The sequence below is a fragment of the Mizuhopecten yessoensis genome, unplaced genomic scaffold, assembly GCF_002113885.1.
Source record: "Mizuhopecten yessoensis strain PY_sf001 unplaced genomic scaffold, ASM211388v2 scaffold716337, whole genome shotgun sequence".
Lineage (NCBI taxonomy): Eukaryota > Metazoa > Mollusca > Bivalvia > Pectinida > Pectinidae > Mizuhopecten > Mizuhopecten yessoensis.
This window is the reverse complement of record NW_018480066.1, coordinates 181,732-196,347: the sequence shown is the minus strand read 5'-3', so window position 1 is coordinate 196,347 and position 14,616 is coordinate 181,732. Positions and strand designations below refer to the sequence as shown.

General features: G+C 35.5%; 1 protein-coding gene across 3 annotated transcripts in view; it reads left to right on the top strand.

The window, feature by feature from the left end:
* Positions 1 to 14,616, top strand: part of LOC110443303 (substance-K receptor-like) — a 64,786-nt gene that overhangs the window by 31,598 nt on the left and 18,572 nt on the right. Inside the window, exon 1 of one of the 3 annotated variants that reach the window (XM_021487450.1) lies at positions 12,678 to 12,805. The exons of 1 other annotated variant lie outside the window; for it this stretch is intronic. In XM_021487450.1, coding sequence (XP_021343125.1) covers positions 12,719 to 12,805 — 87 coding nt within the window. In that variant the 5' untranslated portion in view covers positions 12,678 to 12,718. Of the gene's footprint in view, positions 1 to 12,677; positions 12,981 to 14,616 lie in introns of those variants that run through there. One more of the 3 variants, XM_021487451.1, reaches the window with a different exon arrangement.

The window sequence follows — 14,616 nt, the reverse complement described above, 5'->3', positions numbered from 1 at the left end:
ATTTAAACTGATTTGCCTGCAAACAAAGTCAAACCCATTGATTAAAAATGTCATTTTCCTGTGAAATAACGGAGATTAAAATGCTCTAATCTTTATACCACACTGATTTCAAAAAATAACTTTCAAAAGGTATAAGGATCAATATATCATTCTTAGTGAAGATTTAGGCATGTTTTAAATACAATATTTACGAACACTACTTCAAAGTTATACCTACCTTTGATATGTCAGGACCTGGATTTCAATAGACCTAATGTTGCATTCGTGTCTGATTAAATTTTAACAATAGTCTGAGCGAGCACTTCAAACGACATAGTGTTTCGTGTGATCACTATGCTTCAACTAGAAACAAAGCTAGTTATTGTTTACTGTGGTGTTTATAGTAACTACTACCAATAACGATAGTGAATGTATTGCCATCATCAATTCAAGTTGATACAGAAAACAGAAACTGATGTTACCATTGTTTGTATTGTGTAAACAAAGCAAAAACAATAAAAAAAAAATACGAGCCTAGCTGCTAGTTTCCTTGTTAAAATTACTTTGTTTTTACTTTGTTTCGGGAATCACATACACTGTAGCTGATATGTCGGTTTACCTTAAGTTTCACTGTAGATGCTGAGGTTAGGGGGAAATCATATCAAGTTCAGCTAAGGAAGATACACGGAGCCTATGTCAGACATTTAGTAAACTTTAATTTTTTTGAGTTCGCTCACCTTTTTAATTGTAGATTCATGTAAACGATAGCAAATACAGCATTCAATTCAGGATTCGTACTTTGTTGTATTTGTCAGTCATATTATCATTGGTGGAGGTGTCATGTTGCACGTGTCAGGGTTGTAACTTTTCGGTGGGATGGCTTTTAAAAAAAAATCAACCGAGTTAGCCCATCAGATGTTTGGAAACAAACTTAATACGGCCGAACCTAAGAAACATTTCTGTTGAGTATATAACAATCGATGTGCACTTTATGTATTTCTATTATGAAAAAAACAACTTATTTTATCGTTTAAATGCATTTGCAACTAATGGTAAAGATATATTTTAGTTTATGCTATGCATGTTTAACAATTGCAAGCAATTTACATATATATATTGCAAAAACAATCACAGGGTTTGAAGGAGCAATCGTTAAAGAGCATACACGAAGTTATCAAGAAAATATCAGTCAACATTCTAAGATTAATGTAATGCGAACGTCCCGGTTTAAACTTGATTTGTGAAAACAAGTTACATTACGATAAATCCACATCAGCTCTATTTTTATCAAAGAATAATAAAATCTGAATATTTAGCCTGTCTTACTTTTATCGTTATTTATACAACAGGGCTGGTCAAAGTGAATATAAATATAACACATTACCGGTACGTTTAACTCCCTCTGTTTGTGGGGGATTTGTCGGGGATAAACTACCGGAAGTCGCAGTGCTGCATATAAACTCTACATTCGGAATGCCATATTTATGAACTCTCCCCGCCACAACACGTATACTTAGAGTAATTAAATTGTAGATGTTTGAAATTTATATATTCACGAATGTACGTCTTCATTTTCAGGTTTAACGACATACTTTGGAATATGGGATGTCTATACATTCCTTCTCTTAACTTATGGGGATGTACTTATTATATTGAAAACCAGAATAAAATATGTATTTCATTCCAAGCTAATTCCTTTATCTTGAAAAGTCAGCGACATGTAAGTAGGCTCTTTAATATGACTTATATGATTACACTAGACGAACAAATTCGTACATATACATGTAACTTGTCTGTTTGCTGTTATACATGGCACCGGCGACTTCAAGCCAGACATACCATGTGACCTGACGGATGACTTTGACCTTTGCATAACGGACCATAAAAATACCAGAACAAAGTCTTATCCACAAAGTCTGTTTAAAGAAAATTCGCAAATCAAGGCTTGTACGGTACGTAACGAGTGCATTTATAGACTGTTATTTATATTGGCTTTTGATGTAAACAGCTAGATGTTAAATTATCCTATTTCTGGATAAGATTATTGATTAACTTGTAGACACATTACTGCATCTCAGCTTGATTACTTAAATTCCATGCAATAGCCGAACTCTTTAGGGGTTTTAGTATCGTATGAAATGTTTCAAAGTCTATAACGGTCTTAAAATACCTCGATCATTTCGGATTTGACCAATATCCGTAAGGTTTGCCGTCTCCACACTAAATCCGTCCTAGATGAAATTGGTACGCTACTCTAAATGCTGTAACGATTCCAGTGTTTGCTCGCTACTATGATTTCATACCGTTTTTATCGATATTGCATTTGGCACATTTATCTTTATAGCTATTTGAAATATGTCGATGGCAAAGTTTGAAAGATTCGGTGAGTATTACATGATGTTGATAAACATTTAATTCTGTGACTTGTTCGGAGAGAAAGGGTGATGCGTTCCGCATTTTAAAAATCAATTTCCACGTTCCATTTGATGCACTTGTATTTTGTATAAAATTGAAATTGATGTACGGTTATATCTCAGAGAGAGTACGGGTACTGTCAGTAGTGAATAACTAAGAGGACGTTCACGTGCAAACGTTAACAAGGTACATTAAGTAATGAGCTAAACCAGCTTTAGGTAATAACTATTTTCTACAACTATTTTGCTACATTTTCAAGTCACTTACGATATCATATCAGCACTATTTCATACTTGGCAATTTTCCCTCAATAATTCTTTGATTCGATGTATCATACATCAGTGCACTTTGTTTAAAGGGGAAATTATGAATGAGTAAAGTAACATTACATGTAGTCTTGCTAGGTAATATGCACATGTACATTGTCTGATCCACCAAGACATTTTTACGGTTTTAAACTAACTGCTTGGTTAGATGCACCTTGGCTTAGTAACGAACCATGTCTCCTTAATTGGCCTTGAAAGAAGGAGGCAGCATTCCAGGTCGGGTCGAGAGTGTAGTTGATCAGATCATTAATACAGGGGTGATATTGGACACCTATCGCGGACGATACGAACACCTTTCGTTGGTGATATCCCCACGTCATTCAAACGACATCAGTAGCGGTAAGGCGTTTCGTGCAGTCAATGATTAAGCGACACCGTGTCGATGTGGCCAAACATTAGACGAAAATAATTACACGGCCAATTGGTAACAGGTAGGTATCGACTGTGTACATCACCAGGATATGTTATCAGAGCTATAAACTAACAACTGCTGCTATGGGATGTTGGGACTTCTACATGTAATGCATCTGAGGAATACATGTATACATGTATATATATAATAGAAAGCAAGTTCTGTACTTTTGAAAAACACGCTTACTCTCTCTTCGTACTTCAACAAAGCTATACAATTCACTTATCATGCAATTCTTAAACAGAACTCTTTGCTCTTTTTGTCAATAATGAGCTATCATAATTGTTAAGAATACATTTTCATGATTTATTCATTTATGGATATTATTTTTGAAAACGCATTTTCTCCATTTCTTTGTTCTCAAGTTTTTCTTCATACAAATGTACGACTGCTTGGTAAATTCCTTTATATTTAGGGAAGAAAATCAAACGATAGAAATCCTTCAAGTGACATTAAAACTTTGTCTCCGATATCCACACTTTTGAGTTGATAATTACATTTTACGGCTGATGGAGAAATTGTAGTCGAAGTGTTGATATATGGGCTTCACTAGAAAGATGGTTCTGAAATAAAGATCTCATAAACTTTTAATTAACGACACTGCATGTTTCTACCATTACTCACGCCGGTATGTCGAGTGATAGATGAGGTTATAAACCCACCAACAGCAGCTGCGAGGCTGTGATGGAAACCAAAACGATTACGTAAAGATCAAATTATCTTGTTGTGTATTCGTGTTATTGATGTGTACAGTGGATACATAAAACGGTTTATAGCTGTGGGTAGTCACTAAATGTTAGTATCATCGCTGACACGTGGTAACAGACTACACTCTATCCCCTTGTGATAATTAAATAGGGACACTAAATGTTGTCTTATTGAAAACCATCCATTTGTGAAGGTGTGAATTCAGAAAAAGAAAATTTTCAATCAACAATTATGAAATAAAATATGGTTCTTACCAAGATAAGGTTTAGGAAACACGTCACTATTTTGTCACTGATAATAGCATTAATGCTGCTTCTTGAAAATTCATTAAAGAAAGAGCGTCAACATACAAGTTAACATCGACAAATTGTGTTATTGCTTTAATGTTATAACCATCCGGGTATCGCGTTAAGGTTACAACTATTGTAGTGTCGCGTTTTTAGGTGTTTTTTTTATATATATATAAGCTTGATTTTTTTTAAAACAATTGTGAAACAATTTATTTCAGCTTATATTAACCAATCTTCTTTGCCGTGTGGAAGTGCGCAGGAGGTCCTAATGTGGGAATAAACCGAAGTACTCAGAGAAAACCCTCGTGGTCGGATAGGTGACCCAATACCTTTTCACTTTCGATCGGAATACCGAACCCCGGCCGTCTTGGTGAAAGGCGAGTGCGCTATCCACTGTGCCACCCGACTACCCGTTTATGTTTTAATTATTGGGCTGTCGCGTTTATGTAACAGACATGATATTGTCGCGTAAATGTTGAAATCATTGTGTTGTTGTATTAATGTTAAACTCAAAGCGTTGAGGCGTTTATGTTACAGCCATGCTTTGGTTGACTATAACACTAACCAATACTATTAAAATGGATCTCACAGATATTGATATGTATTCACACGCGATGCTTTTCTCTAGAAATACATAAAATAATATGAAAAGTATGTCAGGTATATATACAACTCAAGCTTCACTATAATGTCAGATACAATGTAGTACATTTGTGCACATATATGTACAACACAGTGTAAGTGTCAGGTAGTGCATATCTTGTGCTGACGATACAAGTCTGTGTTACTTTGCAGTGTGTTCAATAAAGTTAATTTATTCTATCTACTGATAAAGAATTGTTCTATCTGACTTTAAAGATTATTTTGTACTGTATAACTTGAATATACAGATTATTTCTCAATCAAAGTTGACTTGATGATTTTTGGTTCTTGGATTATTTTATCAAACAGCTACATACAGGAAATGTTTTCTCTAATTTTGCTTTCAGGAAATGTTATATATGATTTTACTGTATTTTACTCTAAGACAGTGGATTTAGTTGATATGTTGGACCATTGTATGCGGATATCATGAGTGAAGTTAACTATCAATACTCCCAGGAACATGTAACAAGAGCATTGATGATATGTCGAAAAAAATAGTAGCTCGTCCCTTTTTTCATTACCGTAGTGACCCTATCAGTTAAATGTTCTGAAGAGTTTGGAATGTGTCTTAGTATCGGATTGTTTTTATCAGTGGTAAACATTTTTGTATTCCTTAAATTATGTTTTGCCTTCGTTTTAACCACCAAGAGAGCCTCTCATGCTGTGAACTTGTTGAAGATGTTGATATATATAATTTCGATGAAGTCGGCCCCGCTGCATGATATAATAGTAAGTCCAATAACACATATTTTCTTGTTCTTGGATGTTCTATTCAAATAAAATAGAAAAATTCCATAATGTTAAGAGACCATGACAAATCTAACCATAGCGTCAACATGCGAGGACAATTGATACACATTATAAGTAGAAATGGCATACAATAATAAAATTTACAATAGTGTCAACACACAATACATTTTAACACCATCGGAGCTGACAATTCGTATGCAAAGTTAAGCTACAGGAACCAATGGAGCACCGAAACGTAATAAAGAAAACATGTAAATACAAAAAAAAGACATGGAAGTGAATGAATGAAGCTAGCGAAATACTGTTTATTAGTTGGTACGTTGTAAATTTGCTCATGTGCCCGATGCCTTACTTGTACAGAATATACATTCAACAATAACTTCAGCCAGCAAAAGGTTTATGCTAACTAGTATACAGAAAAAGAAAACACAGGACTTATTGTCGCCTATGTTTTATTGACATGTATGTCTGTTGTTGATTTAAAGTGTCATGTCAAATCATGATACCACCTACACTAACGCTAACGTACTAAGGTAGGTAGTCACTACTCGCTGATCTTGTATATTTATACTGAGTGTTCCGTTTCATTCTCCTAATTATTATGGTATGTTGTGTACTAGGTCCAAGTTCTGCATTAATTAGTTAACTTCGCGAGTCATTCTCATACAGATTCAAAGTGAGAGTACGTATCAATTGTTTTCAATGGAAAGTCTATGCTTAATTCCTTTAATACGTATGCATGATACTTGAGCTAAACACTGAATACTGATAAAATATCTTAGAAGAAAAGTTGGCGGTAACATATAGCAAAGCTAACTATACTTAAAGAGTATACCATTGACTACGCCATATACTAATGTGCATAACGACACACACTTATTGTATCGTCTACCAACGTGTTATGCTGAATGGGCACGCGCTCTCCTACATCAACTCAATAACACGCTAATCACCGTAACTCTTTTGCTAATCGATGCCAACACCCTCCCAAGCTCTCTGAAATTCTACACCTATGTATATTGCAGGTTAAGCCACCACAAACCCCAACCACTTGTTGTTACGTCTGGGGTTACGTGGGGAGGCTTGCACGAGCGTCCCGCGCGAGGAACTGTAAACTTCACACTACCCATTTAGCTTATTAGTCTGATAGTATTTCACCACATCATCACATTACAGTAACAACAGTTAATCATCCGAATTAATGACCCACTTGTGGTGCTCTGGTCCGCACCAAGTGCAGAATGACAAGAATTGGTGGATTACCCATTCCGCAGCCATTGCGGGTCCCCTTCTGACGCCGAGTTTACACTGACTGTCAAAAGATATTAGGGGTGAAGCGTAAAGCCGGACTAGTTCAGCCACGCTAATCGTGTAAAATAAAACATAAACGAATGATGCACAATTATATCTATTTGATAAGGATGTACGGTTGTGTATATCACATTATGTTTACTAGACTCATTCGCTTAATGCGACAAATGGCTTTCATCGAGATATTCAACTAGTGTAAGGACTCCTGGAGCTTGTCAAAAACATGTTATCTTTGCCACAACTGTCATTCATGACCTTTCACAAAAATGTGCACGGGTTAAAAAAGCATGTTGCATGCTGTTGTGTTATTGACCAAAACGTGTATGGTCATTGGCTAACTTTTTGATATCGAAAGTCCAAAGTACAAATCGGCTGGGGAATTCCAACAACAAATTATCAGGAATGTTCTTCCCACATGCTTTAGTATAACATTTGTTATGAACGTCTAAAGGGTAATTGCATGTAAAAGTCCTTCATTATCACAGAACACGTGCAGAGTCGAACACATGGTTAGTAAACAAAATGGCGTTGAGTTGATAAATGCCACATGTTGTTGTTGAAGATCGGGAAACTTGTTCATATCGAGTACATGTAATACATTCAAACGGATGTTTTCTTACCATAGAAATATATAAGTGCTGTACAACGGTTATGAAACAAAATATTACTCTTGTTGGTCTTTGATGGAAGCGATCAGGAGGTCTCAATGTGGTAGGAAACCAAAGTACTCGGAAAAACCTACATAATCTGTTAAGTTGTAACCTGCGATCTGAACGGGAATCGAGCCCCGTCCGAATTAGTGTAAGGCGAATGAGCTTGCCGAGCTTCCAGCGGATGCTTTACAACATGCCTGTAGAATGATTTCTATTACTTTGTTTTGTAAAAAAGATCATTATTTCAGTAACCGGATTGGACACAAGTTACACGATCATTATAGATGTTATAATCTATGACTGTCCTTTTGTTTTGTTGTCGTCTTTTCCGTAATTTCAATAATTCATTTTAATTTATTTTTGTTTCTTTCCTTGAATAAATCTTTGTTTGAATATTTTCGGTCTTTTTATGATTTCCATTTTCCTTCTCTCAAAATGATTTTCTTTTCCTACTCCATTCTCCTTTTCCCGACAATAGTTTTCCACTTTTTTTCTTAACCGCCCCTACAGGTCCACGGAAAGTCTAGGCATCCCGTATCTCGATGTCTGTTATTGTAATACAGACTAACACGAGCCCTTTGCAAAATCGGGGGTTCCTTTTGTATATTCTGCATTAGAGACTTAAAAGACTCGAAATCTGATTGGCTTCCCCAATATCAACACTTCCTCACTTTTCTTTTCGTCGGTGTTTCTGAAAGCACCCGTCTTCATAAGAAATGACCTATACTGTAGCAAGGACATTAAACACAAACAGATACTTTCCCTAGCTATTCTGTCGGTTTGATCCCATTCTTCATTCCTTAATTACAATACAAAATTATGTTGCAGCAAGCAACGCTCGGCATTCCAACATGACATGGAGGAACTAATTGGAATGCATTGCTGGTTGTCCAACTCGAACAAAATAAAGCTGCTAACATATTATATCATAAGTGATAACAAACTAATAATCTGATGCTTGGTCGTTATCCGGCGACTTCCTCGGGCTGGAGGACTACACTTTCCGGTAATTGGGTGGATTTAATAGCTGGATTTGTTGACATAGCGATTGGCAATTAACCACGTGTTTACATTGGAGCGGTGCTTTTGTTTGCTGTATCAACATCAGCAGACAGCAGCTTGCTGAAGGTAAACAGCTCGTTGATAGAAGTGTTTACAGACACAACGGTGTTCCTCTAACGATTTAACTGAAGGCGTGTTTAAAAGTAAAATATGAAATTTAAAATAAAACTGGTATATCTGGTCATTTATACTAAGAGAGAAATGTCCTGGAAAAATAAATAATGATCAAATCTGTGATAGCTTTACCTGTTACAGAATATTTGACTTTTGTATCCAATATCAATCCTGACAAGACAGTTTACAATATTTACAATAATTGCACTGTAATTAATGTGAGCAAATGAACATGAAATAGTTCGCATTTGTGTGTTGGAGTTCAGCACCCATTGATCACTTGATGCAATAAAACTTCGATATTCTTGTAATACCACAAATCTTTGTTAAACTATTTATCCGTGTAACGCACATATCCGTGAAACACCATAAGCGTGATCATGACGGGTATTCCCACGTGTGAAAAAAACAATATTGTTATACAAAAACAAAACACAACATCTGAAATTTAATTCGTAGTACACAGACTTGGACTTCGTATCAATAATACTTAGCCTACGTCTTTTTCTGTATATTCGTAAGACCAGACGTACGTCGGCTGATTTGTGCTATCTCGTTATTCGTCTTTTCGCCCTGAAAAAACGAGATTTAATAATCTTTTAATCTCATCGTTTCTTCTTTTCGCCCCGATGTGTTTCCAAACGTATGTAGAAATAATAATGTAAAAATCAAAACGACAAAGAAAATGGTCAAATAATATAAAAGAAAGGGCAAACCCTTTGCTCAACATTTATATTTAAAGTACAAAGCAATTGATTGGCTAGCTATAAACAATGAAAGTCTCCCCCGCCTATATGCATCTTATTTACTTCAGGTATTGCAGAGGCTTGATATGACTAAACAGTGGGTCGTTAGTGTTCTCGTAGATTAAACTATTGTATACCTAATGTGCTAATATAAATTGGAATGTAATGCGTAGTAATTACTAAAAGCATTCTTTAATGAAAAACCAACATGTTGACGATAAGACTTGGTACCAGTTTATAGTAAATAAAACAAATTACAAATTAACATTTTTATTCCAGTGGGGCAATTACGTATATACCACGTAATGTGATGGAGCCTTAACAATTGTTTTAAACGTTCAGAGACCTTAACTATCAAAGCCGTAAATTCACCAGGGGCATACAACATTACAATCAAATTACGCTTTAGGTTAATGAACACAGACAGACAAAAACATTTTCTCTCACAAGTTGTATAATAAAGCGTGCTGAAGGGTACATTTTTCTCCAGTATGTATACCAAAATTTGTTTCAAAATGTTCATCTACCAATATGTATACATCGTTGTTAAACAAAGTTAGACTAATGAAGGTCTACTATAAGTATGTATACCTATCTTTGCTTTTTACGGTGTCATTAAGAAAACCAGATGAGTGCTATTGAGAACTACATGAGTGAGAACGTCATGCTTTTTATTGAGAATAGAAGGATGTTTTGAGAATTAAATTATGGTTATCAAAATGTATTCAACATTGTTTGTACATTTCAAATGATTATAATTCAAATATTAAAATGAATGTAAACAAAACAACTGCCAGCAAAATTATAGTTCGATCATGCTTGTTTCCGACAGTGATCTTCTTACTGCTCATGGAAAAACCAACGAATCAAGTCGTTCCTGTGCCATTTTTATAAATATATGCAGTGAGATGCTTTAGAAAACAGGCATGTTTTATTCTAAGATGATTAATTCTCAGATTCAACGCACATTTTTAATTAAACAACTGCTTTTCAACATGTTAATTAACAAACACTAAACTCAGTTCACGTGTTCGAGCACTGACGTCATGTCCTTAACTATACGACGGAATTATTGTCACACAGTTGCGACAAATCCCATTGTTACTCCTCCGAGATTTTAACAAAGTTAGAAAGCTTCTTAATGACAATTCAAGTTAAATTATTCTGAGTAGTCGTGTCAAGACGCAACAACTCAGCATGCTGAATAACAGAACTGTGAGCAATCAAGGCAGGCATTGTATAGCAGAATACTATCGAGTATTAGGTGACTGATCGCTTTCGTGTTCTATCAATGAAGGTGTATTTCAAAAAGTAAAGAATTTAAAAACTGTTAAAACCTTTATCCGAATGTACCAATGCAAACATTAATGGATCCAAAATTAATGAAGACATTTATTTTTCAACTGTTCGTTTAATTCCTTCGGTATAAGAGAAATATAGACGGAACAGGATCGTCAGAAAATATCTCAGCGCAAAGGTTAGATTGCTGAGATTCAGCACAAGACCCCCACACTGCTCAACCATAAAGTTTACCCAGTTGTAATGGCGAATCTAAATGCGCATAAAATGTGTATCAAATTGATTATATTGGGTTACAGTTACGCTTCATATAAACGATCATACTTTTAAAATTTACCCCTTGACAAAGCTCAAAAGTCTTACCCTTTGGTTGGCCTTTCTCTGTCTACATCGATAATTCTACATTCTATTTTCCCTAGCAGAAACGACAATACACCTATGAAGCGCGGGAATATGTAAACGTACCGCAAACATTTACCAATAAGTAAACGTATAGGAAAGCGTTCCGCGTTGGAGGACAGATATTTAAAACAAATGTTGATATATAACAACATTAAAATAAATACGAAAACTAAAATCCGTCATAAAGTATAGTTCAGCCATTGTCGACACACCAATCGTTCAGACGGCACTTGTTTCTGTAACGACTTCATCTGCACAAAAGCAGTCTGCGGTTACAGTACATGGGCTACGCTTGTTAAAGAGAGACGAAGATATATTGTCAAAAATGATGAATGTCTTTCCCGCTCAATAATTTTGACAAGTCATTTCGGAGCCTGTGTTGTTGGCCACTCTCCCTTTTCATTAGGCCCTCTCGTTGTCTATACTGATCGTGTAAGGGTAGAGAGCGTGCATTACGTGTTCGTATGTGATTGCTTCCTTCAATCTTTTTGTGCCAAAAAGCTAGTGGCTGCCAAAAATTGTCATGGCTGTCAAACGACAAGCATCTGCCGGAACGATTGTCTGACGACACAAACAAATTGCGTTATATCCGTGTCTGTGTTAGTTGTACATACGCTTTGGTGTATTGGTAATTCGTTTACTGACAGGATACATTCTAGAGTGGACACTACAACCGAATATCGAATAGTGTGAATGTGATTCAGTTTCCATTGTTCAACATAGAATTTCATTTAACAAGAGCGCTGTTAGATCCACAGCAGATTCAAGTTTTTTTAACTTGATCGGTACCGTCGGTATGTCGTAAAACATCCGCATGCTCTTGGTTTTAACGCACGGATATTATAGTTGTTAATGTCTACTTTATTGAAATTAAACGTTAAAAAATCACATATACTTGCATTAAAGAATATGGAAGCTAATGAGAGATTTGACAACTAATCCTGGTACTAGCGCTTACAACAAGTCATTTCTGATTTTGGGGAAATCAAATGGTTATTTGAACGACAAGTCATACATGTATTAGAAAAAAGCGTTACCATGAGCAATGTCTGTTACAGCATAGATGTTCTTCCTCGAGTAACTAAACAAACACGTTCTTTACGTATGACTTTTAACAAAATTGAAGTAACCATACTTGTCAGCATGCTGTACTGCTATTTCTGTTAACAGGCAGCAGATATATGTGTATATGTATGAGATATAACGAGGCTATTGCTATTTATGAATGTTTTCTATGTGAATCTTCCAGCTTGCCACAGGGATTCGCAATGATTTACGAAGCATAGAATATGCATTGCTTTTAAATACATAGGATATAATGTTGTACTTCAGAAACCAATTCTAATTGGGTTTTCACAACCAAAGAAATGCTCACCAATTCTTAGTAACCAGCTGTGTGTGATTGAGAGCAATCAGTACACTGAGTAACCGTATTTTCTATACTACCTGGAGCGTAGAAATTGATAATATAGGATAGCAGTTATGTATCCTCCACTGTTACATGTACATATTGTGATGCACATGCATTCCCCGTGACGTATACACATCATCTGGTACATGTTCGTCGGAAGATGGATGCTTTTGACGGATACAGGCGCCGCTGGTTATGCTTAGAGATGTTAATAAGCTAGATGATGTATCGGCATGTGAGGAGTACCCGTTGTCTTACAGCCCATCATTGTTAACAAAACATGTATGTAATGTGTCATGGCTACAGACACGAGTGTATGTTCCTTGTTAACATTTGATAGGTGAAGGAAGGTCAAGGACGGTTTGTTAAGGCTTTATCTATCAGGTGACCGAGGCATTTGACTTGTATTCATAGTCATTAGACAAGATCATTTAGGATGTTGTTCAACGAGTGCTATGTACGTAACAAACAAATCTACCTGTAATCGTGAGTATACCACTGTCTATGTAGCTATATAAATCTGTCGGTATCTTTATAAGGTTACGGAGTAGTTATACAGACGATACATGTGAAGTATCGTACGACGCTCGTATTATACCTCGAAGCAACTGTCGATGATCAACGCGGCAAGACACAAAGTAAAGATGGTCGACAATATGATACTTTTTTTTATTTATTTAACTTTCGTACTGGGGTACAACAAACGTGTGTATTTTTGCAATATTAACAGGACAATAACGGTTTATTCATCAAACGAACTCTGACCGCTAGTTTAAGGTAATAGGATTGTGTAACCATTTCTCGGTAGAATTTCTTCAAATTTAGTAGTTATACTGCTTTGGAGTAAAGGACATTTTCTGCCACAAAAAAAAATAAGTTGTCATAATTTTAAGAAATTTAAATGGAAATGTATGTAAAAAGGAGTGACTTTTGAAAAAAAATGAAAGACACAATTTGTTGCAAAATACTGTCAATAAAAATGGTACTGCCATAGATAAGTATTGCATTGATGCATATCAATTTAATAAATGCTGAATTTATGTCAAATAAATTATCTATAAACGAAAATTGACATTTTATAATAAAACCATATACACATAGTAATTGCAGGTAAGAGTTATCTTTCTTGAAAAACTTCACAATAATGAAATAAATAGCCGGTTTCCTGAAGTACAGAAAAATTGGACACATGTGGCTCATTGATAAAAAAAAAACCTGAATTAATGCCTTGATTGCATTGAGATACTTCAATATTGAGAGAATACACTGTTCTGTCAATAATAAACAGAATGACAACTCTTTGGTAATATAATTATCAACAATATTTTTTACTTCCTTTTCCTGTATTTTTGGCACTTTGTAAAAAAAATGGTCGGAGAATATGCGGAAATTGTGATACTGTCTCCCTACATTGGATTTTCAACTGGGGATGTACTTCCTATTTCTGTTTATCAATACACTCATTCGACCTTAAGCCATATTGTACTAAACTAAGCTAAAGACAGCAACATCTCCAAACATAGATGATGTATTATGTACTTCACTACAATCAAGAAGTTAATTAAGACAGTCTTGGGTTATCTTCGACCGATCTGAGTTCTTGTCGACAGACGTTGGTTTCAAAAGTTCACGAATAATTTCAAAGACAGTTTCAGGGATAATTAGTGGCTGAGTTTCTAATTGAGTTCTTGATGAGATCCTGTGGGGCTGCAATGTTTTGTATGTATAACACATAAAGTAAAGCGAATAACGTCTACTCTGCAAAGCATTAACGCAATATTGAAATAATAATCATTTTCCGGAATCTAAAACCACATCACTGCATTTTGTATGCAATATCTAAAACAATAATTTGGATACACCTTTTGTGTAGTGTATTACAAAGCATGAGCGACGATTGAGTTACTTCCTTACGCCATTAACCAGATCGGAATTATGTTATCTGGTCCCAGAGTGTTACTTCGCCCAAGTAGTTATATACATAGAAATGCGTATGATCGGTCTATATTTACCATCCACTATATGACACACTATCAGGGTTAGGTATGTGGTTATGACACGCAAACTGGGTTAGGTATTTGGTTATGACACAT